The following is a 27188-nucleotide window of genomic DNA, read 5'->3' on the forward strand; positions in this document are numbered from 1 at the left end:
GAGAGAGGGCCAGGCTTCAGGGCAGGCCTGCCTTCTCCTCTTTTCAAGGGAGTTCGTACCCCCCACACTCCCTCCACATCTCCCCTCAAAGACCCCGAGATGAGGTAAAGGCAGGGGACAGAGAGCAGAGGCAGCAACACCCAGAGAGCTCCCAGATGGTGGGTAAGCGCCCACAGCTCAATGGCCACTCCAGGGGCCCCGCCGCCTGGGTAGGGAGGTGTGCTTCACCTCCCCTTAGCCACATATGTTCCTCCTTCTCTTCCTCCCAGGCCCGCTCTGTCTGAGGACAGGGGCTGGGGGAGAAGGCGCCGGACTTGGAGTAAGGTCCAGCTTTGAATACCGACTCTGCCCTTTACTGGCTGTGGGACACTGAACAAGTCACTTAACCTCTCTGGGCCTCAGTTTACTTGAAAAATTGTTAGTTGCTCTCGAGTTGGCTCCAACTCATGGCAACCCCACGTATAACAGAACCAGACATTGCCTGGTCTTGCGCCATCTTCATGATGGTTGGTATGTCTGAGTCCATTGTTGTGGCTACTGTGTCAATCCATCTCCTGGAGGGGCTCCCTAGTTTCACTGACCCTCTATTTTACCAGAACGTGAAGTCCTTTCCTGGGGATTGGTCTTTCCTGATGACCAAATATGCAAAACAAAGTTTCGCCATCCTTGCTTCTAAGGAGCATTCTGGTTTTATTTCTTCTAAGACTGATTTTGTTCATTTCTCTGGCAGTCCATGGTGTTTTCAATATTCTTCACCAACACCGCAATTCAAAGGCGTCAACTCTTCTTCTGTCTTCTTCTTCATTGTCCATCAGTTGAAAAGACTGTGCTTGGCGTTGGTCAGGTGCACCTTACTCCTCCAAGTGACATCTTTGCTTTTAGAACTTGGAAGAGGACTTTTGCAGCAGATTTCCCCACTGCAATACAGAAATCTAAAAATGGGGGAATAACAGCACCTCCCCTTTTGTTTCATTAAACTAGTTAATGCAGTGGACGCACTCAGCATGGTGCTTGGCATGTGGCAGGAGCTCAATAGAAGCCGGAAGCTGAAGCCACACCTCACCTCCTCTGGGAAGCCTGCCCAGACTGACCCCACCTGGCCTGCTTCTGCCCAGCCCCCTAACTGTATTAGCTGTCAGGTGGATTTTCCTACCCCAGGGTGCTCTCACACACATGGTTCTGGGGGGCCGGAGGTCTCAGCAGTCTGGGCTGTTGGAGGAGAGTGGGCAGCCCAGCCTGAACCAAAGAAATGGACGGAAAATCACACATCTGCCTAAATACTGGCCATGTGGTGACAAAATATGACGGAGAACCCTTGAAGAAGTCAGTACAGGCTGGGGGTCTTCTCTCCTACACAGGACATTTTGAATATTGTTTCAAGAGGTTCACACACCCCTGACACCCACCTGGACCCCAGGGCAGGAACCTAAAGTCGAAAATGTTCTCAGGAGAGGATGAGGGGGTCTGTGATGAGCAGAGCTTCTGGGGCTTAGATCCCGCCTGTTCCCTCACTGCACGTGGGGGCTGGGAGATGGGAGGACGCCTCTCCCAGGTCCCTGCAAGCCCTCCAGGAACTTCTTTTCAGAAGCAGAAGCCACGGGTGGGAGACACAGGTGACGCTCTGCAGGGGTCTCTGTTCGAGGTCCAGGCCAATGGGTCTCCACTTGAATGTGCCTTAGCATCCCCTGAGATCCCTAGGCCCTACCCCCAGGGGCTCTGGGTCGGTCGTCTGGGGTGGGGCCTGAGAGTACATTTCTCACAAGTTCCCAGGAGGGAGCAGTGACCCAGATGGTCGCTGAGCTTTGAGGATCACTGTACTGACAGGCAGAGGTCCCTGCGTGAGGGTGACTTTCAGAGACTTCCACCAGCCCGGTGCTTCTCAAACTGTGCGGTATACTGGGACTGCCTAGGGAGCTTTAGACAGACTGATGCCTGGGCTCCACCACAGATATTCTGTGTATCCATCTGGGGTACAGCCTGGGCACTGGGGTTTCTAAGACCGCCCCCCGAGATTCTAACCACCACCCGTCTGTCAGCTTTTCGCACTGTGGGGGCTTGCGTGTTGCTGCGATGCTGGAAACCCTGCCACCAGTATTTCAAATACCAGCAGAGTCACCCGTGATGGACTGGTTTCAGCAGAGCTTCCAGAATAAGATAGACCAAGAAGAAAGGCCAGGCAATCTTTTTCTGAAAATTAGCCTATGAAAACATAATGGATCACAACAGAACATCATCTGACTCCCTCGCTTTGGACATGTCATCAGGACAGATCAGTCTCTGGAGGAGGACATCATGTTTGGTAGAAGGCCAGTGAGGGAGAGGGAGACCTTTGGTGAAATGGATTGGCACAATGATGGACTCGAACATGCTGGTGACTGTGAGGGTGATGCAGGACTGGGCAGCGTTTCGTTCTGTTGAGCATAAAATCACCATGAATCAGAGTCGACTCGACGGCAGCTCTCCATCTATCTAGTGATTCTAATGCGCAGCCAGGGCTGAGAACCACCACTCCAGCCTACGCCCCATGTTCAGAGGGGGGATCCAGGCCCAGAGAGGGAAGTGAGTTGCCCAGCGTCACATAGAGATTGAGGCAGGTCAGGGACTGGAATTCAGGCACCTGAGAACCTTAGCTCTGGTCTTCCTACCAGAGTGATGGTTTTCAAGATTTGTAAAGCCCCAGAACGCTTTCTTCACATTAAATGTTACTCGGAACCCCAGTATGCAAAACAAACAAAAGCAAGTCTGCCCTGGTACCAACTGGGGGGGCCTGGAGCCCTGCCCACCTATCAGCCTCACCTCCATCCCCAGGGATAAAACAGTTGCCATTGAGTTGACTCTGAATCATGGTGACCCCATGTTTGTCAGAGTAGAATTGTGCTTCATAGTATTTTCAATGGTTGATTTTCTCAGAAGTAGATTGACAGGCCTTTCTTCTGAAGCATCTCTGGGTGGACTCAAATCTCTAGTCTTTCAGTTAGCAGCCAAGTGCATTAAGCCGTTTACACCACCCCCAGGGGTATATATCTTGAAAACCACTGATCTCCCCCAGCACGTCCTCTCGAGGGACCCGCTAAGGAGTCTGGAGGGCCTTGGGGCCAGGAGCAGTGCAGCCCACCCCTAAAAACAATGGCAACCCAAGCTTGTGGACCAAAACCCCAGCACCCCAGTTCTCAACTGCTTGGGGGAAGCCTGGATGTATGACCAAGGCTTTCGTGAATCAAGGGGGCAGGTATGTGGCAAAGGGAGTCTCCCGACCAAGCCTCAATTCATGTGTTCACTCATAAATTCACTCAGATGCCTACTTCGGCGCCGGCTGTCTTCACCTGAGCAGGACAGCGCCCTCAAGTGGAGAGGGAGAGAGCAATTTGTAAACAGTTATTGCAACAATGTCTTTCAAAAAAAAAAACAAAAAACTCATAACCCAGTACACACATATAACAAAAAAAAGGCTGCAGAAACAATACTCAGATTGATAACTTGTATTAATTACCCTTGCAACTATTCTATTCTCTTCTATTCTGTTTCATTTTAAAATGCTATTTGTGACCCACTAGACTGATTTCACCACTCATTAATAGGTAGAAACATGCAGTTTGAAAAGTACTGGTAGAGCACAGAAGGGCTTTATGGGAGCTACACACTTGATCTGGGCCGGTGTCCTCAGAGTCAGCTCCCGGCAGGCTGTACACAGAGCAGGAGTGTGACCTGGGCTTTCGGAAGATCCCCTGGCAGGCGGCCGTGTGGGTAGGCTGAAGAGCAGAGGCCAGAGCCTCAGTTAGGGCTGTATTCGGCCTCCTGCTTTTGCACACACCACATGGAAAGAATCCCTTTGAAAGAAGGGAGGAGATTTAGCTCTGGCACCAACTCCTCCAGGAAGCCTTCCTGATTGCCTCCCTACCCAGGTGGCTCTGATCCTTCTTTCCTGGGACAGCAGGCTCTGGTGTCGTCTGTCTGTCTCCCCTCCCAAGGCCCGATCCCAGCCAGGGCAGGTGGCTCAAGAATGTGGAGCAAAGAATGACCTAGCGAGTGGATAACCTGGGCCCAGTGGGAGCCCCTGGCCCAGCCTCGCCTGCCTCCCACCCCACATCCTGGCAGCTGCCCTCCCAGACCTGTGGGACCTGCCTGGCACCACAGGGATCAGGCCGGCTGAGGGGTCTGGGCATGGGTGGAGGGGTCTGCCCAGGGCAGGGAGCTGCCAGACCCGGCGTGAGGATGGAGACCAGGCAGTGTTTCCAGCCCCAGCCTGTGGAAAGGCCCCTGGGCACTGCAGGTGAGGAGGCCAGGAGACAAGGATAGGCTGAGAGAGGCCTGCTGTGAGCCAGCACATGGGGTCTTGACAGCTCTGCCCACCCTGCTCCCAGGGCCGACCAGTGAGCCCTGGGGCAGGCAGCTGGGCCCCAACCCTACTGTGCGTCAGACACCTCAGTGGCCTCAGCTCCAGGCCACGGTGACTTTGGGTGACCTTGAGCAAGTCATGTGTATTCCTCAAGGCTCCATGTCCTCACCTAAGAGGTAAGACAGTTCCAGTCCTGAATCCCCTTGTGTGCCCTGGGGTCCTCACCTCTTGTCCCTTTCCAAGCAGCTCACTGTGGCAGACTGCAGTCCTCCTCTCTGCTTGGAGAGAGTGGGCCCTAGAGAGGCAGGAGGCCCAGAGGGAAGGTTTGCCAGGCCTGGGGTCCACGAGCAACCGCCTACATGCAGGCCCCAGCCTCGCAGTCTCAGAGTGCCCAGGAGAATGCAGGCTTAAAAACAAAGCGGTTCAGTGAGGCCTGGGCCTCTTCGCTTCTCCAGGCCTCACTTAAGATGGCTGGATTTTGGAGGGCAGATTTAGCGGAGAGACTCAGCGACTGAGATGGAATTTGCTGCGCCCGCCGAGTGACACAGGCTCAGAGTTGAAACTGAGTAGATCTACAGGAGATACCGAGGCTGCTCGTTCTGGCTGCCCGAGCTTGTAGACAGGGCTTCTAACCCCCGTGTTTATACACTGGGATAATCATATCCCGATCGCAAATGGAGATGTACTTTGTAAACTGTCAAGTGTCAAACGAATGAGAGGCGTGTTCTGGCCTCTACCACCCGGGGCCCATGGGGGGGCTGCGCAGAGAGGGCTGGCTCGCCACATTCCCCCAGGCTGGAGCAGACAGCACGAGGCCCTGCGGGAACAACTTGGGGCAGAACAGCCCGTCCGGGACACCCACCCCCTGGTTCACACTGGCCAAGGACCCAGACTGACAAATGATTCAGATATACAAACACCCTGGGGGAAGCACAGCATTGCCCAGGGCCATTGGGTGAGCCAGCAGCTCAGGAGCGAAGACCTCCAGCGGCAACTGGGAGCAGTACTGGTGAGAGGGGTCTTCCTCCTGTACCTCCCCCAGCCTCAATCGTCGACCTCAGTTGCCTGAAATGGTGTATGGACCCCATCCCACGTTTGAGCACTGGCTCTATACCAGACTTACAGACCTGGATTTTCACTCTTCAAGTCTTGTGAAGGTCCTGTCTTCACAGGAGGAAACTGGGTCTCTGGGGGTTAATTACAGGTGATGTCACCAGCTGGCCCACCCAAGCTTACATACTAGTCACTGTAAGTCCTCATCAACGCTACAGCAATGGCTGCTGGCCTCCACCCCCAGCCTGTGGGCTGCAGAAGCACCCTGTGCTCCAATGCCAGACCTCTCCCCAACTTCCAACACCCCCTCTGCACAGTCTGCTCTTGCCTCGGCCAGCCCTGTCTAATAAATCAGACCCAACTGGCAACCCAGCCCCGTGGTGTCAAATCTATTTTTAGCTGTGACCCTTCACCTCCTGCGAAGACTTACACCTGCCCTGCAGTGGGAGTTTCCAGCCAGCTGCCCCTGGGGAGGGCCGAGCACTGCGTGGTCAGCCCTGGGCCATCTCTGCCTGGCCCCCACAGTGGGCGGCTGCTCGCTCTGGCTCAGTTGCAGGCTGGAGGGCAGGTTCTCTCTCGTAGGGCTGTGTTTTGCAGGGCTGCCTCAGGCCCCAGGTACTCATGGTACCTCCTTCCTGCCCCTCTTTCTTCTTCTCACTGTCCCCCCCACCCTCCGCGCTGTCCTGCTTTTAGCCTTTTGAGTAGCAGGATACACTCACGGCTGTTTCCAGAGTCCCTTGCCCCTCCCTTCATAAATAAGTCAGGTCCATCCCCCCCAGTTTCCTCGTGGTCTAGCCCACGCTGCTCACTGTGGTGGTCATGGCCATACGTGCCTGCTGAGCACTTGAAATGCAGCAAGTCAGAACTAAGACAAGTTCTAAGTGTAAAATACACACTGGTTTTTAAGACTTGGTACAAAAAAGAATGCGAAATATCTCACTACCAAGTTTTATACAGATTACATGTCGGAGGGATAATATTTTGGATATATTAGGTTAGATACAACATATTAAAATTAATTTTCCTTTTTTTTTCTTTTATTTAATGCGGCATCTAGAAAATTTTAGATCAGGGGAAGGATCCGGCCTCGATGCCCGCAGCTGGGTCTCACAGCTGCAGGATGATGGGTGGAGGAAGGTGTGTGGAAGGGTCCTTGGCTCTGCCTTGCTGTTGATTCTCTCCTGGCGTATCTAAGCTCAAGGGATATTCTCCCCAGCCAGCACTCATCTCCTTCCCAAACCTCAGCTTGGTCTGGGAGAAACCACACTCCCCTGTTAGCAGACAGTGGCCCATCCCTGTGTGGCTGGCAGACCAACCAGCACTCTCACGGCAGTGTACATGATGAGAGCAGAGCCTTCTAGAGCAGAGCAGGGGTCCCGGATCTGCCTGAGCTCTTCCCAGGCCAGCCCCCAGCCCTGTCCAAGTCTGTCCCCGGCTGGTCCAGGGTCCCATGAAGACAGCATGGATTCAGTGGGTGATGGGACCGTGTGTGGACAAAGGAGAACCCAGAAACCACACACCAGGGATTCTGGGGTTCTGTCCATGTCAGCAGCCTCTGTCCCCATATCCTGGAGGGCACACACATCTGTGCTTATTATCTAACACTCTGGGTCTGAACCAGTAGTGCCAGGGACTCTGGAGGAGACAGAAACGTGTCCATCTTCAAATTGCCTTCAATGGTGGCCAGGCCAGTGGGGGTGAGATAAAGTCCCCAAGCCCAGCCCAGGGGACCACGCCAAGAGAGTCCTAGGAGCAGGATGCAGGGGTGCAGACCTCGAGGGACAGAGGCTGGGAAACGCCAAAACCACACACCTCGCCAACAAAGGCCCATCACCCCGCCTCCCAGGACAAATCTAGGGGCTGAGGAGCAGCTCCACTGGGGCTGGGGAGGCCAGCAAGAGGAAGGCAGAGTGGATAAGCTGGCTTCCGCAGGGCCTTGAAGGCCACACCCAGATGTCTGGACTTTATCCAGAGACAACTGAGGGTTTCCGGGCAAAGCAATGGCACTGTGTGGAGAGTGATGGTTCTAGCCTTCCTAAACTGGTACATGGGGGTGGGGGTGAGGGGACAGAGACTGTGTGTGAGTGACTTACCTGGGTGTCCCCGGGCCGGCATCGAGCCGGGGAGCCAGAGCTCATCAGCATTTAGACGCACCTGCAGCTCTCTGTGGGCAGTCTATGTGCATGGCCCTGTTTAATCCATACAGCTGTGCAGGGAGGCAGGCACAGAGCAAGGTAGGACTGCTGGGCTCCTTGAATAAAGTCGTGAATGAATGAATGAATGTTGGTTGATGGCTGTAATCCCCGTCCTGACAATATATATTGAAGGCATTGGATTAAATTGCACTTGATTGTTTAATCAGTTTGATCCTGGGTTGGGGCCCCGTTTGAGGGGTACAGAAGCCTTATTGAACACGTGTTAGTGGGGCAGCTACAATGAACAGTGGGTGCAGAGGAGAAGGGGGGGCACAGGATGGGGGCAGGATGCAGACCCTGACAGGGAGGAGTCTGGCCCAGCAGCCTCAAATCTACCCCTGCAAAAGCCCCTGCACACCTCTCCCGGATCCCCCCAGCAGCCCGCCCCTGCTGGCTCCAGCCTATTTCCCTGTCCTGGAACTAATAAAGACTCCAAGCAGACTGCGGTTTTCAAGTCTGAAAGCCAGTTCCTGCCTACGTCACTGCCACGAGAGGAATGGGGCCCAGAGCCTCCCCAGACCCCAGGGAGGAGGCAGGAGCACAGATGCACCCCGACCTCCCCTTCTCCCCAGCAGGCATATCCCAAGCACAGCCCCTGCCCCCACACAGCAAGGGCTGCTTGGGGGCTTTAGACCCTCATAATCTCTACCAGCTACCCCCAAAGCTACACTGTTAAGCACAAGTTGTACATTTCCTATGCAAATACAGCTTTAAGACAGTTCTCCTAGAATGCCACTGCACCCCCTAATTCCGAAATCTGGAGCCACTACCACTTGCGACCAGGGAAAGAAAGGGCCCCAGAGTAGCCCAGCACACAGCCAAGAGGAGTGGGGACACTAAAGTCAGGAGTGGAACTTGCAGAACTTGGTGACAGTAATAGTACTCGTGCGGCATGATTAGAGGGCATTTTTGATCTGACAGCACAGTACAGAAATATGTGACCACATTATACTTATCTTGGCAATAAACCTAGATAGGGATAATTTTCACCATTTGACAGATAAGGGAACTGAAGCTCGGTGGAGAGGTTACCCAGCTAGAAAGTGCTACAGCCACAATTTAGTCCAGGGTCCCCCTGAGTCCAAAGTCTGGTCTCTGGCCTCTCCACTCCTGGCCACCCCTGACAGCACTCCAGGCTCCCACAGTGCTCTGAGCCATTGCCCCCGCCCCATTTTCACAGGCCCCAGAACCAGTCCCTCCCTTGTTCTCCATCTCAGTACAGGAAGAAGCATGCACAACATGTCGTCTCTACTTCTTCCACTGGCTGTCACCTAGGCAAATACCAGCTTCCCTCTCCCAGCTTCTGCCTCCAAAATTTCTTCCATGCTAGCCTGGGGGCATGAGTGCCTTCTCCCTTCCCAGGCAAAGCCCAGGGTCCTCCATCCTGAGCAGGCAGGCAGAACGGGCACCTGGAATTCTCCTGGAAATGCTGGGCCCCGCTGTTTCAGCGCAGGGCCGCCCCCTCCTGGCCACCAGAGGAATGTTGCCCCAGGCATTCCCAGAGGGCCCCAGAGGTAGCCAGTAGTCTGGGGCTTCCAGGTCTGTCGGGGTGCTAGTGGTGTCCAGCGATAGGATAGGTGGTGGTCAAGTGAGAAAGAGGGGACTGGGCCACCTATCAGTCATTGTGGGGCTCCCCATCCCCCAGCTCCTCCCACAGGGTGCTGGGGGTCCAGGCTGACCTTCACTAAACACTACAGCCTGCATAGGGCTAGGTGTGGGGCTGAGATATTGACTCGTGCAGAACTAAGACCCTGCAGTGTGTCAGGGTCTCCCATCGTCCCCCAGGTGCCCCAGGGAACAACAGCAACATGGCCTTACCTCCTGGGTGGTGTCCCTGCCTGCAGCACCTCAGCCTCTGCGGACACTGACCTCTAGACCTGCCCGACACCCCCTTCCCAGTTCGGGCCACGGCCTGTCTCTATACAGGCCTGGGGGTGTTGGGGAGTCTAGCTGGCCTAGGTGGGGGCACAGGCGTGGGACAGCTGGCCTGTGTCCCCACCCTCGGCCCGGGGCCCAGCCAGAGGGGCGGAGGCCTAGCCACTCAGGCCTTGGCTGGGGCTGGGATTTTTGGCTGGGCTGCCAGGCCCTCCCTCCTGCTTCCTCTCCTGAGGGCTGTCCTGGCAGAGGCCCCCCTTGCATTTTCTGGTGGGAACGGGGCCAACAGCTCGAGAACAGCCACAGAGGGAGAGAGAGAGAGCAATGGGGAAAACTGTGTGTGTGGGGGGGGGGGGCGCGCGCGCGCACGCGTGCACCCGCCGCGTATGAATGTGTGTGTGTTTTAAGGAAAAAAGCCCACAGTCCAGTCAGACCCAGCCGGAGGCTGTGAGCCGGGCCTTTCGTAATTGCCCCCTCCCCGTGGCCCCCTCCCCCGGCCTCCCCCTTCTCCTGCCCTCCAGCCCGCCCTCTCTCCCTCCCTCCTTCCCTTTCAGCCGAGGAGGCAGCAATTACTCTTTGGGGATAAAACGGGGAGCAGAGAGCAGGCTGGGGCATTTCTCCCCGAGATGGCGGGTCTGACAGCTGCAACCCTGCGGCCCGGAGTGCTTCTGCTCCTGCTGTCCACCCTGCACCCAGCACAGCCCGGAGGTAAGGACCCCACACCCAGTTCTGGCGCTGTCTACAGCCCTCAGGCCCTCTCAGGCATGTGGCCGGACTGACTGGAGGGGGCCTGGCAGATGAGAAGGGGCCCTTCATCCCAGGGGTCCCCAGGGGCTCCTAGGCAGGAACCTCTCAGCCCCCGGATCCTTGGAACTACCCCTTCTGAGAGCTACCCCAGTCCTGAGGAGGAACCTGTCACACAGACGCCCATGTCCACATTTGGCTGCCCTGAGAGGGTGCAGGGCCCAGCTGCCCTGGGTGCACCCCGGGTGGGGGAGGTGCAGCATGCTGGGGAGGGCCTGGCGGGGTCCCACTGGGTCTGCAGGCACAGGCAGTTCACACACCTCTGGGCCCAGTTGGGTGTGCATGTGTGCATGGGGACCAGGGGATCTGGGTTCGACCAGTTCAGCCACAGCAAGCTGTGTGACCCCAGCAGGTTCCTTGCCCCCCGGGAAGTCAGGATCTCCCTCTGAGGAAGGCCAGGGTTAAACTGACCATGGGATTGCAGGCTGGAGGCTGCTGCTGTGGTCTGTCGCAGGGCTGGGGCTTCTGACGGAGAGTGTGGGGTGCTGTTGCACAGGTGTACATGCGTGCTGGGTGTGGCCAGTGTGTATATGCCCAAGTATGTCACTGGATGGGGAGGGGTGTCTGAGAGGGTATGATGTCTGTTCACGGCTCGTCACTGAACGGTGGCTGGGGGGGGAGGTCCGTGAAGGTACCTGTTGGCGTGTGCAAAAGTCTTCCACCGACAAGCACGTGTGCGTGGGAAATTAGGTTACTGCTCTGGGGTCCTAGTGTGTCATCAGATGTGGGTTGTCAGTGTGCATGTGACTGTGTGTGTGTGTGTGTGTGTGTGTGTGTGTATGATGGAATGACGGCAAGGAAAGCAAAGCTGGGGAAGGTGTCATCTCCTGTAGAGGGTGTAGAGCCAGTGCAGAGGCTGGAGAGGCCTTGGGGGCAGTGCTGGACCTTTGCCATGTGTCCTGACCTCGGCCAGCTGGTCATCAGGCTAGAAGGTGCTATCTGGGAGCCGCTATACAGCTCAGGGGGGTGTTGGGTGTGGCATCCTGAGATGCATCCTGGCCATGGGAAAAGAGAGGTGCAGGCTGAGTCATTTGGGGTGTATCCTGGGAGAGGTCTGGTTTCCTTGGGAGTCCTCTTTGCCATGAGAACCAGACTTTAAGTGGGGGGCACAAGCCCAGGCTAGTGGGCTGGAGTCAGGGGGCTGGGCCAGAGCAGCAGCTGTTTCCGTGAGATTGACCGGCTAAGCAGGACTGCTGGGAGCAGGGGCTTCCTGTGCAAGGTCACCTCCCAGGCCTGGTTGAGGCTTAGGGACATGGGCACCAAGAGGCGGCGTCTGGCGGGGGCAGAGAGGCAGTCCCAGGGGCCCGGCTGCCACAGTTCCCCAGAGCACTCCAGGCCTGTCTGAACCACTCCACCTGGGGGTGGCTCCCAGACAGTGCCTCCACCTAGGGGATGGCACTTCATTCTCACAAACACCCCGAGAGCTGGGAATTATGATCTCTGCTTTTAAAATGGGGAAACTGAGGCTCAGGAAGTTTCTGCAGCCCAGGAGGTTATTCTCAGCCAGCTCTCTGCCTGGGCCAAGCTCACAGGCAGCATTTGGGGAGTGGCAGGCAAAGGGCTGCGTTCTTTAAGGAGGCACGCCCTAGAGCAGAGGAAGCAGCCTCCTGTGTCCTCAGGGACAATGTCAGACGCTCAGCTCCGTCCCAGGGGCGGGAGTAGCTGGGTCTAAACAACGGGCTTGTGAATTGATGAATTTTGAAGTTTGCACAGTCTCCTGAAGTCTGGAGCTGGACGCGCCTCAGTCTCACACACACACACAAACACACACACACACACACAAACACACACACACACGCTACCCACCTGGCTGGGGGTTGTCACTTACATAAATGCACCAGCTCTGAGGGACCATGTTGCCACAGAGGCAAGAAAGTAGACTTCCCTGGAAGCCTTGATGAGGCAGTGGATTGACTAGACCCATTTAGGATGGGTGAAAAGCAGCTTTGTGGATTTAAAAAAAAAAAAAAACGAAACCCACTGCCGTGAAATCAATTCCGACTCATAGCGACCCCGTAGGACAGAGTAGAACTGCCCCAAAGGGTTTCCAAGGAGCACCTGGTGGATTCAAACTGTCGACTTTTTGTTTAGCGGCCGTAGCACTTAACTGCTATGCCACCAGCATTTCCAGCTTTGAGGATAAGCTGCCCCAAACTCCTATGCTGTTAAAAAAAGAGAAAAAAAAACTAAATCAGGGATAATTGTCTCCCAAGGCCCTAGAAATGTTATTAGCTTCTTTTTTTTTCTGATCTTAGAACTTGAGATAGTTTGGAGAGAGGGGTTTTCAACCCTCACTGCACATTAGAGTTACCGGGGGAACTTTAAACAATTCTGAAACTGGGGTCCCACCCAAGAACCCCTGCTCTATTAGCCTGGGGAAGGGGCTGGGCACAGGGCTGACAGCCTCTGATTTCCAGGTGGGTCCTGTCTGCTGGGGCCGCCGCAGGAGGGCAAACATCCTGGGTGGTGGGAGGGAGACCGAGTCACCCACCAGAAGGACAGATTGTTTTTGCAAAACCCTTGGCAGCCTTTCTGCTGCAAACAGCAAACAGCTTCATGTGCTCTTATCTGCTCCCCAAAGCAGCCCCCTGGACTTTGGTTTGGCACAACCCCCTGCCAAGGCCCAATGGCCGGCGATTCGCTCCCAAACGGCCTGCACCCAGATCCTTGAACCTGGAGCCCAGGGCCTGGGCAGAGGGCCCTGCGGGTGACTGGGGTCAGCTGTGAGTCCCAAGCCAGGTGCTTCATCTCTCTGGTCTCAGTTCCCCACCACCACCACCACCCACCCCCACCCTGGCTGTAAAATGGAAAGAAACACCCCTGTCCTACTTAGCTCCGAGGGCTGGTGGGAGCCTGTAGTAATGTCACATCTGCAAAAATGTGTCAAATAAGGGACTATGGGAATGTTAACTTGGGCTGATGGACCCTTGCCACTTGTCCACATTCTAAGGTTTAAGGCCCTCGCTCACTATTCACACCACGTTGTGTCTAGTGGGGGGGCAGTTGATGAACAGACATGCAGGGGTAGAGGAAACAGACAGGACTGCAGGAGAAGGTGGCCTGGAGGAGTCCCAGGAAATCCAGAAAAGCTTCCCAGCATAAGGACATTTGCATTAGACCTTGAGAGAAACGAAAGAAATGGGCGCAAGCTGAGGTTCTGAGTGGCAGGACAGGAGAGACAGAGGAGCAGGAGCAGATTTCATATGAGTAGGAGGACCTTCCTGCAGGCAGAGCTGATAGCACTGGGAGGTGGTGAGTTTCCTGTCACTGGAGGTATGCAAGCAGGAGCACAAGGGGATGTTTGCACAAGGTCTTCCAGAAAACTGTCACGATCCTGAGATCCAGGATCAGGATTCTAAGATTCAAGATGCAAGTTCCACCCTGGGCTAGTTGGTGGATCAAGCCAAACCCTCATAAAACAAAACAAGCATGCTCCAGGCCAGCTGCTGTGGGCCAACTGTGCAGCGCAGTCACTGAGAGGCACCAGCTCCGGGAGGCAGGAGGCCGAATTCGGGCTCAGTCCTGGTGGAAGGGGAGGATTTGGATAGAGGAGCCGGCCTTTCCGGCGGGAGGTGTGGGCGAGGAAATGAGGATGACTCATTGGGGCACACAGGAGGTGGCTATCTTTCTGAAGACCCGTTATCAACTACAGCCTCGTTTTATTCTTGCTTCCCCTGCACTTCAAGAGAGGCGGGCAGGGCAGGGGTCCTTTGCACCCACTAAGCCTTCTCCATGTCCTCAGGGCAGAATGGGGTTAAAAGCTCTAGCTCCCCAGGCTGTCGGGGTTCAGGCCCAGGGCTTGGCAAGCACGTTCGGGATCTGAACTGAGAGGGTGGCAAGTGGGCAGAGATGGTCAGGCACTAGGGAGAGGGGAAGCAGAGGAGGAGCTGGCAGCCTGGGAAAGGAGGGCATGGGGGAGAAGCCCCCCACAAGAAAGGACGTGAGGGCTCAGCCAGGCCAACAGCAAGATCCCAAGGTAGCTGGGGATGGAACAGTTCAGACCCAGACATGCCCCACAGGCAGTATCCCTGCCTCCCCTCCACCTAATTCACCCATCCTTTCAGAGCACCTTGTCTCTACCTGGCCCCGGGCCACGAAGTGCACAGGCAAGTGGGGTCACTACAAAGGGTCACCATCATTTTTCTTAGCAACTCCTGTGTGTCAGGCCCAGAACAGGACAGTCTCCTGCTGAATCCCTTTGACAGCTCACAGCAGCCTGGTCAGGCCTGCATTGCAAACGAGGGAACGCAAGCTCAAAGAGGTTAAAACGGTAAGAAGCAACAAAGCCAGAACTAGAAGCCAAATGGGTCTGCCCTGAGCCCTGTGCTCCTTTCACCCATCACGCTGTTCCCTGCAGTCTGCCCTCAAGCATAGAGGAGGCTAGAGAGGGGCAGAGGGAAGAGGAAGGAGAGAGCCAGGGTGAGAAAGGCCCGGAGCACAGCAGAGAGACGACAGCCTTCTGAGCGGGAGGCGGGCGCCGGAGCCAGGGATAGCATCAAAGGCCTGGGCGGGCCATGTGTGTGCTTGGCAGCCGATGACAGGGCCGAAGCACTCATTCCCAGCAGGCCCAGCCCCCAGGGGCCACCGCTCTGAGCCCTGATGCTTGGACAGATTGCTTATGCACGCCAAGCCTGGAATTGCAATCCCTGGGGGGCCACCGAGGTGGCGCCAGGGCTTTGGCATGGGGTGGCCATGACAGCTGGGCACCCCCCCACCCTGCTGGGCTGCAGCTGAGGCTGACAGGGCCTTGGGGCCAGCAAGGCCAGCTGCGCAGTGTCACCGGGCCTTGGGGCCAGACATCTGCCCAACACTGCTCGCCAGCCCCGCCCATGCCCACAAGACTCCCTAGGCTCTTTCAGTGGGGTGGCCCTGGACTCCTCCTGGGGTACTGGCAAGGTGGGTTGTCAAGGTTGGGGGCCGTTTGCGGGTAGAGTCAGGGCCTGGTCTGGCACCAGGATCTGTCTGTTGCCATGACTACAACACAGGCCTACATCTGGGGCCCAGCATCCCTGTATTCTCCACTGGAAACTTCACTGGTCTGTGGGAACTGAGCTTGCGATCTTGGCAGCGCAGACGCCCTCTGCTCTGGCCAGTGAATTAGCTTTTCCTTAGGAAACTATTCACTTTGTTCATTCACGGTGTCCCCCTGGGCTCCGGCGCCTTCTAAGACAGCCTGATGTCCCACAGTCAGAGCCCCACCCAACCACTGTTATTCAGTGTCCAGATACACAGACCTCGTGCTGTCCTATCAGTGTGGGAATGGCTGCGTTTTTGCAGCAGCAGCCACATTTCCTTACTGCTCGCTGCTGCCGCCCTGCCAGCCCCTGCCCACGCAACTCAGCGCCCAGGAGAGTCAGCTGCCCAGGGAAGGGTTCTCAGACTCAGCCTCCTACCAGGCCCTCTCCCTGGCCACAGGCCACTGCCTCTAAGGAGGACGAGGTAACACAATGCAAGCAGCCATACTCAGAGGAGCAGCCTGCATCTGAAGCCAGGCTCCATCTTGGTCCAGCTGCATGACTCCAGCAAAGTCCCTTAACGTCTCTGAACCTCAGATTTCACGTTATGAAAATGAAGATAGCAATTCCTGGCTTTCAATCTCACGGGGCCACTTTGAGAAACAAGAATGAAAATGCTTGGTAAACATAAATTGCTTTATTACCGTCATTTTCATCATCGTTGTTACCATGCTTTATTAGTTCCGACTAATAGAGAACTTGGAAACCCTGGTGGTGTGGTGGTTAAGTGCTACGGCTGCTAATCAAAAAGTCGGCAGTTCAAATCCACCAGGCGCTTCTTGGAAACTCTATGGGGCAGTTCTACTCTGTCGTATAGGGTTGCTATGAGTCAGAATCAACTCAACGGCAACAGGTTTGGTTTTTTTTAATGGAGAGCTCGGAGTCCCTCGGTGATGCAAACAGTTAACATGCTTGGCTGCTCCCCGAAAGGTTGGGGGTTTGAGTCTACCCAGAGGCACCTCGGAAGAAAGGCCTGGCAATCTACTTCCCAAAAAATCAGCCACCGAAAACTCTATGGAGCACAGTTCTACTCTGACACACGTGGGCCACCGTAAGTCAGAGTCCACTAGATGGCAACTGGTTTAGGTTTCAATGGAGGACTCTTCATACTTCCTTGCAGGCATCCCAGGGGCTGTTCCTGGTGCCGCTCCTGGCGGAGTCTTCTTTCCAGGTAATGTACATGGAACTTCCACACACCTGTTTGCAAATGTGTTCGTAAGAGCTGCAGGAGAAAGAACATTGACACTTCTACTTTAGAAGACCCACTGATCACCCCCACTTAAAAACACAGTGTATATGGCACTGTTTGACAGCTACCAAGAGCTTGCATCTTCTGAAAGCTACAACACAATGCTTGTGATGCTGTGGGGAGGTGGGTGTGGTCACACATTGCTGCCATCAGAAGGTCCATAGCCCCCCCAACCCTACTCTTGGGAATCCACTCTAAGGGAATCATCCAAAAGAAGAGAAAAAAGAACAGCCTGCAGCAAGGCTCATAGGAGTATTATTTGCAAAAATGTAAAACAAGATGTCCACCTGACTGCAGGGTGTGATTAAGTAAACTGTGAAATATTATGCAGCTTCTAAAAAGTGTGACTAGGCCATCTGTCCTACAGTATGGCCAACTGTTTCTGAAGTAAAAGTAACATAAAAAGGCTGACTGTGTGCAGATGGGAGTCCCTGGGTGGTGCAAATGATTAACACTCAGATGCTAACCAAAAGGTTGGAGGCCCAGAGGTGCTTGGGAAGAAAGGACTGGGGATCTACTTCCAAAAAATTAACTACCGAAAGCCCTATAGAGCACAGTTCTACTCCAACACACATGGGGTCACCATGACTCAGTGGCAGCTGGTAAACTGGTCATGTGCAGGTAAAGCCTGGGAGCCCCCCAAAAGACAATGGGCAGAGTGTTGGAGTAATGGCATCAGGGAGATCATTTTCTATTTTAATTTAGAAAAAAAAAAATCACATTTTAAAGTGGACTGAAAAATCACAAGTGATATTTTCAACATTTAACAAAGTACTGGGGTGTTTAGAACTACGTGGATGGGAGGGGAGCCAGCAGCACCCTCCTCACGTGCAGGCACGAACTGGCGCAGGGCTGTTAGCGTGGCATGACAGGTGAGGAAACAGGCTCACAGAGGATCAGACCTGCCCAGGTCAGGTAGCCAGGCAGTGAGCAGTGGGACCGCAAGTGGAGGGGGCTTGTCTTGGGGGGGCACTGATGGTTCTCTTCTCCCTCAACACAGGGGCTGGTCTCGGAGGCCTTGGAGTAGGAGGTGAGCTCAGAAGCCAAGCTTGGTTCCTCACTGAAAGGGTCCCCTGCTCTGCCTTCACCCTAGCCCACACACAGCCTCAGCAGCCCCGCAGGCCCCAGCAGCAAGGATCCCTCGTTTTTCAGACTGGGTGCCCCATGTGGGGAGACTGGTCCTAGAACCAGACCCACTGGCCCCCGGAGCCTCCACCCCAGCCTCTTCCCCAGGCGGCCCTGCCTTCTTTCATATATCTCTTTTGATCCTCAAAAACATGCCTTTGAAGCCGGCTGAGCAGGAATCATCGCCCCCTTTTGAGGCTGAGAATCTGAGGTTCAGAGAGTATAAACTGCAAATCAGCAGCCAGGCTGGGCTCCCCCTCCGCCCAAGCCTCTGGACACCGGGCTCCCAGAGGTGCCCCTTCTGAGTGGGAGGACCCTTCCTGACAGCCCTTTAGGACCAGAGGGCAGAGATCCCAAACGGCCCTTCCCTTGCGGGGCGGTACAGAGGAAGACAGCTGGCTGGGCCCCTCTTCACTGCTCTCTCTTCCCTCTGCAGCTTTGGGGCCTGGAGGCAAACCACCCAAGCCAGGTATGACCCAAGGCCTCAGAACAATGAGGGAAGGCCAGGAGGTGGGGGAGGGCCTACAGAGCTGTGAGCCCAGCATTGTGGTGGGAGGTGACGGGCAGCTCTCAGCAGGGCAGGCTTCCAGGGCCCGGGGCTTCCAGGGAAGGAGGTTGGAGGCAGCCTCATGACCTACCTTTGTGAGGATTCTCTGGCATCTGCCCTGCAAGTGCACGGGGCTCACACGCCAGCTGCCTGGAGACACTCCCCCCCGCATGGGATCTCCAAATGTCCCTGGTGCTCCAGTGGCCACCAAGCCTGTCAACTGCGTACTGGGACCCAGACACAGATGTGGCCCCAGATTCCACCCAGATGCCCCTGACACCTGGTCCCTGTCTAACCCAGACAGTGCTGACCTGGATGCCACTTTGAGCCCTGATCCTGCCCCCAGACTGAGCCCTGACCCCAAGCCCAAGCTGAGCTCTGCCCTGGCCCTGGATGGGCTTGCTTTCTGATCCCAGCCCCTTCCAGCTATGACCACCATGGGGTTATCCAGTGAAAAGGTGTGGCTGGTTCTGTCCTGGTTTCATCCATGGGCCCAGCTCTGCCACAGGGTCCACCACCGGCTCCCAGGAACACCCCCAGGAAAGAGGGAGGGCAGGTCCCCCCGGGAAAGACCCGCGGATGAGCAGCAGGTGGAGCAAATGGCATCTCTGTCCAGATTTATGGCCCCATCTGCATGAGATGCTCCACATGTGGCCTTGGCACCCCCACCCTGCACCGTGTCACCCTGGCTGTGAAGCCTGAGGCTCTTGGACAGTTTGGATGTCCAACAGCTCTTACAAAATCCTGATGCTCAACAATCCAAGTGCAAATGTATCTGCAAGACCCAGATTCCCCTTCCCCGAAAGCCTGCTGGGGTTGTGAAACACCAGGGCGGGGCCCAGACGAGGGGAGAGGCAGGGCAGGATGCTGGTGCCAGGGGATTCCTGGGGTCTGCCCAGGGCTTCTCCTCCCTGCCAGCACCTACATCCTGCCTTCTCGGAGCATGAGGGACTTTGGAGCCCTGGTAACACAGGGGTTAAGAGCTCGACTGCTAACCAAAAGGTCAGCAGTTCAGATCCACCAGGCACTCCTGGGAAACCCCATGGGGCAGTTCTACTCTGTCCTACAGGGTCACTATGAGTTGGAATCAACTTAGTGGCATCAGGTCTGGTGAATGGAGGAGGAGGGACATCAGGGGAAAGGCTGGCATGGGCAAAGGTCTGGAGGTGGTGCGCTCAGTCTAGAAGCCTCAGCTGGGGAGATCACACCAGCTCAGCCCCAGAGGGGGACTGATGGGTCCCACCTGCAGCAGGAGACATGGCAGGTTGGGCTTAAACACCAGGGGGAAGGCTGAGACCACTTCCTACAGAGCTCATGATGGACGGCTACTAAACTGGAGCGCTGCTAAAGTGGAGCTTTCATTAATGAAGGATCTAGGTTAGACTTTCCAAAGAACTTCCAGCTCAGGGTGAAGGAGTAGATCAAAAGGAAAGTGAGGGTGTCTCCTCCTATGTCCCCAAGGCTGGATCCCATGAGCTCCCTGAGGTCATCTTTCAGTCTCAGGATTCAGGGCTACAAAGGCCTTGGCAGGGCTGCATAGGGCCCTGGTGGAAGCTCTCTGATCCGGGCTGTGGGTACATCTGCACCTGTCCAAGTGGAATGGAATAGGGCACAGACAGCGTGTGTCATGCTTAGGAACAATTAATTCCTTGGCGGGTAGCGGGTGGGTGGCCTGGCAGCTGTTCCACGTGGGCCCCAGGAAGGTGGTGGGCCAGCCTGAACTGGCTCATGGGTAGGACTCAGCAGCTGGCAGCCTGCACACCGCACCCTGAGAACCCACTGCATGCCAGCCACCTACCCGAGAGGGGCGGGCAAGGACAGCAGGAGCAGGGAGCACCCACTGGGCAACTGCAAGCTGCACATGCTAGGCACCCCCCACTCACTAGCTCCCTGGTCCAGGGAGGTAGGGACATCGTGGCCATTCTGTAGATGGGGAAACTGAGCCTCAGGGAGATGGGACAGCAGGACTGACTCTGGACAGAAGGCGAGCTGGGCTGGCCAGGCCCCCCCTGGCTCCCAGCTGTGGTCGCTCCTCATCCTTTCCCCTCCTCTTCAGGTGCTGGACTCCTTGGGCCATTTGGGACAGGTGAGTCCAAAGGCCCTTTCCTGCCTCAGTAGGGGTGAGAGAGTGGGAAAAGGGCAGATGAGTGGAGGAGCTGCTTGGCCCCTGCAAGGGCCTGGACCTGGCAGAGGCCTGGCCTGACCTCCCACTCTACCCCTACCCAGCCTCTTCTCACTTCCTGTTCAGTTCTTCTCCTCTCTTCCCAGCACCTCTGTGGACAGGAAATGACCAAGTGTATCCCTTGCCCTCTTGGAGCTCAGGAAACAGGCTGGGCTGAAAGAAGCCGAAGCCGCTGCCAGTGCTGGGGAGGGGCAGGCCTGGAGCACCGGGAAGTGCAGGCAGGCACGCTGAGGCCTGGCCTGGCTACCACGCCACACCTGCCCGGGAGGGAGCCCCCTCTCGCAGAGGGGCTGACAGAGCTTCAGATGGGTCCAGGTCACACAAGTAGGAAATGGGAGGGTAGGGGGATGGAGGCCACACCCAGTGGAAGCCAGAGCTCAGCGACCCCCCATGTTTGGAGCCAGTCCCCAGAGAGGGTTTGCCCCTGGGGCCCGGGCACCTGGCAGCCCAGAGCTGGTGCTTGCACTAAAGAGGTTCACGTAATTGGAAACAAACCCAGCACAGTTGTGAACTCCAACCTGATTGCCCCTGGGTCCCCGGCCAAGGCCGAGGAATGTCTCCTGGAGGGGGAGAAGGCGCAACTGGGCCCAGATGTGGCAAGGTGCGAGCCAGAGGGAGTCATTTGGCTTCTCACAAACAAGTGAGCATCAGTCTGCGAGGGAGCAGGCTTCTGGAGTGCAGGGAGGCTGGACGGACGGACAGACACATAGCCTAGGCTGAGGAGTCAAGGTGGGGGACAGAGGAGCTCCCAGACACAGGGAGGGGGAGATGACTGAGTCAGGGGACACCTGCAAGGAAGCAGAAGACAGACCCGGGTCAGGGGTCTGGTGGGGTGGGCTCGGCTCCCAGCTCTACTCTTCCCTGTGCCGGCCCTGCCCTCGCACAAAGCCCTGCTGGGTCTCTGTTAGCATTCAGGGCTGCTGGCGGACCTTCTAGGAAAAACACAGGCTTGGCTTGGCCTGTTGTGGAAAGTCAACGCAATCACGTCTACATGGCACAGTGTAGCTGGTCATCAAAGGGTGGCTGCAGTTTTATCAAGATTGGCCCCCACATCCCAAAAGCTTGAGTTCAACTGAGTGGCTCCACACTGCCACAGCACTGCCAGGTTCCTGCCCCCACCCCAAGTGAGACCCTCCTCAGGCCCAGGAGTGATGCCCACCCCCTGGCCTCTCCTCACCCATCTCTGTCTCCTTCTCCTGCACGTGTCGGAGGGCTCGCAGGCGGTGGCATTGGAGCAGGTTAGACTTGGCACACAGACCAGATGCCCCTCTAGAGACCTAAGCCATGTCCAGCATGACGAAAGTCAGGATGCAGGGGTGGCGACCAGGCCCTGTCCTGGGCCTTGACATGCAGGCAACACTGCTGCCCCTGCCCTGAGCATCTGCCACAGGCATCAGGGAGTATTCCAGCTGGTGCCGGGAACCGTTATGATTACAGTGATGAAGGCTGGGTGGAGGGAGCCTTAGCTGGGGGAGCTCAGAGGAGCCACTCAGCTCAGGGATTCAAGGTGGCTTTCCGGAGGAAAGTGCAGAAGTCTGACCCCATAAGACCTGTGCATTTTGGTCCAGCTGAGCACAACAGTCAGGCCCACGCTGGTCTCCAACACAAAGCCTGGTCCTGATGTGCAGTGGTCGTTGCTGGGCGCTCATGTCCTGCTGAAGAGCCTGCAGCGTGCTTCCTGGGGCAGGGTGGGGCCAGGCTGGGGCCGCTCAGGACTTCACCCTGCCCCCTCTCCACAGGGCTAGGTGCCTTTCCAGGGGCTCTGGTGCCCGGCGGAGTAGCTGGTGCTGCTGCAGCCTATAAAGCTGCCAAGGCTGGTAAGTGGTACTCTTTGGGACACGCCATAAGCCCCCTGGCTTCCATGGTCTCCCCAGTTTGCAAAGAATCTTTCCTCAGCCCAGCCCTGGGAGGCAGGTGAGTGGGATCCTCATCTCCAATTACTGAGGTTAGGGGAAGTAAGGAGTCCCTGGATGGGGCAAGCGATCAACACGCTCAACTGCGACTGAAAGGTTGGTAAAGCCCATCAAGAGGCACCTCAGAAGAAAGGCCTGGCAATCTACCTCCAAAAAATCAGCCTTTGAAAACCCTATGGAGCACAGTTCTACTCTTGACACACACGGGGTCACCATGAGTCACAGTCAACTTGATGGCAACTGGCAGAGGGAGGCAAACTGGCTCTGCCCTGGCCCCATGCGAGCTGGTGGCAGGGTCAGACCTCAACGCTGGGCCCTCAACATGCAGCCAAGGGCCCCTCTGCCTCCCACACTGTTGCTTGCAAAACCTCAGTCCTCTCACTTCTGGCTCTGTAGGTGCTGGGCTTGGTGGTGTCGGCGGGCTTGGCGGAGTCGGTGGCATTGGTGGCTTAGGAGTGTCTCCAGGTATGGTGGCTAGACCTGAGTTTGCCCGGGCGAAGGCTGCAGGCCCAGGTGGAGCTGACCTTGATGTGGTCCCATCCATGACAGGTGCAGTGGTGCCTGGAGTGGGAGTTGGAGTCGGAGCCATAGGGAAGCCTGGGAAAGTGCCCGGTCAGTGTGGAGTCCCTGGGGCTGGAGGGCAAAGGTTAGGGAGGGTCAGGGGCCCCACCACCACACTGGGAGCAGAAAGTCAGGGCAGGGACAGTAGCCAGGCCCAAAGTATGGTGCCTGGGGTCTGTGAATTTGGGAGAAGGGGCCCAGGCCTTTCTCCCAGTATCCTGGAGGAGGAGACTTCAGAGACAAGCTCTGTGTCTGGGGTGACATCACAGGTGACAGATAGAGAAATGGAGGCTTAGGGTGGGGAGTCAGTGCTGAAGAGCCCAGAGCTAGTCACGGTGGAGCTGAGATGAGCCCCTACGGAACTGAGTCCAGGTTAAACAAAAGGCTGTCTGAGTCCACACAGCAGGAAGGGAACATCTGGAAGCTGTTACCCAGAGATGGGCTGGGCTGGCCATGTAAACAGGCTCCAGGAGACGGAGATAAATCCACACAGAGAAGGGTTTGCAGATGACTTCGGAAACTCAGGGAGGAGGGTTGCGGCTGCCCTACATCCGTCCTGGCTGCCCCATCGGCCCGTGGGCTGCTGGTCCCAGAGCCCTAGAGCTGCCTGGGTGGGAAGGGCTGGGATGGCTTCCTGGAAGCCTGGCTGCTGCTCACGGCTCCTCCTTTTGGCCACAGGTGTGGGGCTACCAGGTGTGTACCCAGGTGGAGTGCTCCCAGGCGCAGGTGAGGGCAAGGAGGGGAAGGGAGAAGAAAATCAGCCCGGCTCAGCCTCCCTGGTGCTCGGTCCAGCAGAGGCCAACAGAGGCCTGAGGTCCTGGCCAGTGCTGTTTCCCTAAGCTTCAAAGCACAGGCTAATGGACACATGGACACTGGCCTTGACCTCACAAGGGGCAGTCAGCTTGACACCCCCTCACCCCTCTGCTGACTCCAAGCCCAGCCCATTGTCATAGCCCGAGGCAGGTCCTGAGGATGTACTAAGTCCTCAGTGTGGTCAGCTCTTTCCCAAAAGCTGTGAGTCACCAGGGGGCTCCGCCAGCGTATTTGCCCTGCGGGAGCCCCTAGAGCTGCCCCTCATCCTCCTTTCCTACCAGGGCCTGGGCGTCCCGCCCAACATGTGACCTTCTGAATTCCCCCAAAAGCCCAGAGGCAGGCTGCTCTGCAGTCTTTGCTGAACAGACTGCCCCACCTCTGCCCTCCCAGGCCGCAGTGGCCCAGCCCCAGGGGAGATGGGAGAAGCAGGGGCCCAGGCACATGGAGAGTTCTGGGCAACATGTGTGCACGTGTGCGCTTGTGTGTATGTGTACGTGCGTGCGTGCGTGCGTGCGTGTGTGTGCATGCGTGCATGTACAGTTGGGAATGAATATTAAGTGATAGCACAGAAGTGCACAGGCTTCCCAGCCTGCAGGGAGCTTCCACCCTCTGAAATGCTTTCTCACTCTGCCTTCTTGGGTGAGAGTGCTCAGGGCGGAGTTTGTCACTGAGGCAGGCTGAGGTGTACGCTCAGTCTAGGAAATGGGATTCAAACTCAGATCTCTGACCCTGGGCCAGTCAAGGAAGGAAAGTCCCCACCTAAGGGATTTTCTCTTCACCCACCCAGTGGGCCTGGGCTAGGAGTCAGCTGTGTGACCCCAGGGAGCAGGCCGCTACGCTGGGCCTCAGTGCCTCCCTCTCTGCCCCCTCAGGCGCTCGGTTCCCTGGTTTGGGAGTGCTCCCTGGAGTTCCGACTGGAGCAGGAGTCAAGGCCAAGGCCCCAGGTATGCAGATGACCCAGGCTGGGGCCATGGTGGGAATCTCCACTTGCCCTCAGGGCCCACCCGGCCCCTCCCTCTGGTCTGGCATGGGAGGTGGGGGAATCCTGGGCCCTGGCCCTCTGGTGGCCGCCTCTTGGGCTGCAGCCCCGGTACAGGTGGAAATGGCAGAGCGTGCGTGAGGGCAGGGTGAGCCAGCATGGTCTGGGCAGAGCGGGCCACTTCTAGGCTGCCCACCCCTCGTGCAGCCCAGCACCAGCCAGGAGTGCCTCTGTGCCCAGCGCCACGGCCACGGCTGCAGTGACAGCTCCTTGTCATTGCAGGGGTAGCTGGAGCTTTTGCCGGAATCCCAGGTGAGCTGGGCTGGGTCCTTCCCGGTTGGGGGTGGCGGGCTAGCAGGGCGGCCAGCCAGGCAGGGGTTTTGGCCCTGGGAGGGGTTGGGCACCCAGAAACCCATCAAGGCCTGCCCCGCTTGCCTCACACTGCTGCTCCAGGCCTGGGAATAGCTTCAGCACAGAGCTGTGTCACCACAGACCTGCCTCCCTATCCCCTGCCCCTACCCGTGGGGCAGCCCAAATGAGCCCAGAAACCCCACCACCCAAAGGCTGCGAGGCTGCAGTCCCCTACTGGGGCCGAAGGCACGGGAGGGAGAGGGCCCTGCAGCTTCCCAGAGGAAGTGGCCTGTCAATGGGGTACGCTCAGCTGAGCGGTAGTGGAGAGGTGGGGACCTTCTGGGCAGCACATCTTCCGTGTGCAGTGGGAGCTGTCCTGACTGGGGCAGAAGGAGGAGTGTGAGGATGAGGACTTAGAGAGGCCCAAGGAGGGCGTTGGCTACAGCCCATGGTGCCAGGCCCTGATGCTGCTCTCTGTCCCACAGGGGTTGGACCATTTGGGGTCCAGAAGCCTGGGGTCCCACTGGGATACCCCATCAAGGCACCCAAGCTGCCAGGTAAGTCAAGGGGGTGGTGCAAGAGGTAGCACAGCTCCTCAGTCCTTACTGCTGAGGGGGGTCTGTTGGGCCACTGGTGTCTCTGGTGGGGCGGCCACCAGCAAAGGAAAATGAGGGAAAGTCAGTCCAGCAGGTGCTGGACTCCTACACAAATGCATGCACTTGCATACACACACATGCACAGACCCATAACCCTTAGGGGAAACCACTGGTGTGATGGTAAGAAGCATCACTCTTTGGAAAGACCCCTCTGATGTTAGCCGCCCCCATCAGCTCAGACAATGAGATGTTTGCTGTGGGGGTGGGGCATAAGGAAGACATGCAGGCTCTAGGCCACTCCTGGGCCTGGATTTGTAGGGGATGAGTGTCCCATTAGGCCCTGGGGCAGGGCTGTCCATGCCCTCTGCCCAAGGTCCCTGCTCTCCTGAGAGACTTGGGATCCTGAGGGGACCTACCTCAGGTCTTGGGGCAGCTGTGACCCTGCTTGGCGGGTGGGGGTGAGGGGAGAGGGGTACCTGTGGGGGTGGGTGTGTCCATATAGGTAGGCAGGGTCCCAGTGAGGTGGACCTGTCGTGGGGCAGCCCCTGAGCTGCCCTGCCCTCTTCCCAGGTGGCTACGGACTGCCCTATAGCACTGGAAAACTGCCCTATGGTAAGCCAGTCCCTCCTGGATGTTGTGGACCTCTGGGGACTTCCAGCTCCAGGACCTGGGCAAGGTGTTGTGGACCCTGCCCTGGGTTAGGAGACCGCTGAGCTGGGGGAGGGGGCGATTCTTGGAATGGGAATCCACTAAGGAAAGAAATGGAATTTGGACTCAGCCTGGTCCTCAATCCTGGCTCTCCCCTTATCACAAGGCCTTGGTGTCTTCATCTGTTAAATGGGAATAACAAACATTATCTGGCTGTAAAATGCCATACACATGTTTGTATTTGTTTGTACTTTGGCTGAAGGGGACAGGGTGAAGACTTGGGCCACCTGGCCCCTGAAGGGCAAGGCAGGGGAGGGCGGCAGAGGTGAGATCTGCCCAGATGATTGCTGAACCTCTCTCTCTGTGTTGTAGGCTATGGGCCTGGAGGAGTAGCTGGTGCAGGGGGCAAGGCCGTGTACCCGACAGGGACAGGTAAGGAAAGCCTCACCCCACTTCCAGACAAGCAGGTGCTTATCATCCAGGCTCTAGGCCCTGGGACTGGCCAGGATCTCTCCAGAAAGCAGGCCAGCCCACCATCCATCAGGTGGGGGCAGTTTTGTGAGCCTCTGCTTGCGATGAAGCCCCCACCTACACCCACATGTGAATGGGTGGGTTCTCTAGGGGCTGGAACAGGTGGTCTCTGGAGCTGCTGGAGCCCAGTTTTCGGTCTCCCCACTCCCCTCTCTTCCAGGGGTTGGCCCCCAGGTTGCAGCCGCAGCAGCTAAAGCAGCCAAATATGGTGAGTACATCTGGAGTCCCCACCTGCCAGCCCCCAGCCCCCATCCTCTCCATCACTATCACCACCGAGGGCCTGCCTCACAGACAGCTAACCCAGGCCACCCCTACCCCCATTTATCATCCAAAGCCAACTTTTTCAGCTCCACCCATCCATCCATCCATCCATCCATCCATCCCTCCATCCACCCACCCACCCACCCATCCATCC

The 27188-nt window shown here is 56.9% G+C and overlaps 1 protein-coding gene across 1 annotated transcript in view; it reads left to right on the top strand.

Moving 5' to 3' along the window:
* Positions 1-10052: 10052 nt before the first annotated feature.
* ELN (elastin) overlaps positions 10053-27188 on the top strand; it is a 34718-nt gene continuing 17582 nt past the window's right edge. Inside the window, exons 1-15 of the mRNA XM_023735265.1 lie at positions 10053-10167; positions 16399-16449; positions 17528-17557; positions 18089-18121; positions 21584-21619; positions 22121-22198; positions 22691-22759; positions 22844-22906; positions 23534-23581; positions 24541-24612; positions 24930-24959; positions 25484-25555; positions 26165-26206; positions 26615-26674; positions 26934-26981. Of these exons, the coding sequence (XP_023591033.1) occupies positions 10086-10167; positions 16399-16449; positions 17528-17557; positions 18089-18121; positions 21584-21619; positions 22121-22198; positions 22691-22759; positions 22844-22906; positions 23534-23581; positions 24541-24612; positions 24930-24959; positions 25484-25555; positions 26165-26206; positions 26615-26674; positions 26934-26981 (814 nt within the window). The 5' untranslated portion in view covers positions 10053-10085. The remainder of the gene's footprint in view (positions 10168-16398; positions 16450-17527; positions 17558-18088; positions 18122-21583; positions 21620-22120; positions 22199-22690; positions 22760-22843; positions 22907-23533; positions 23582-24540; positions 24613-24929; positions 24960-25483; positions 25556-26164; positions 26207-26614; positions 26675-26933; positions 26982-27188) is intronic.

The sequence above is a fragment of the Trichechus manatus genome, unplaced genomic scaffold (genome assembly GCF_000243295.1).
Source record: "Trichechus manatus latirostris isolate Lorelei unplaced genomic scaffold, TriManLat1.0 scaffold00077, whole genome shotgun sequence".
NCBI classification, from domain to species: Eukaryota; Metazoa; Chordata; class Mammalia; order Sirenia; family Trichechidae; genus Trichechus; species Trichechus manatus.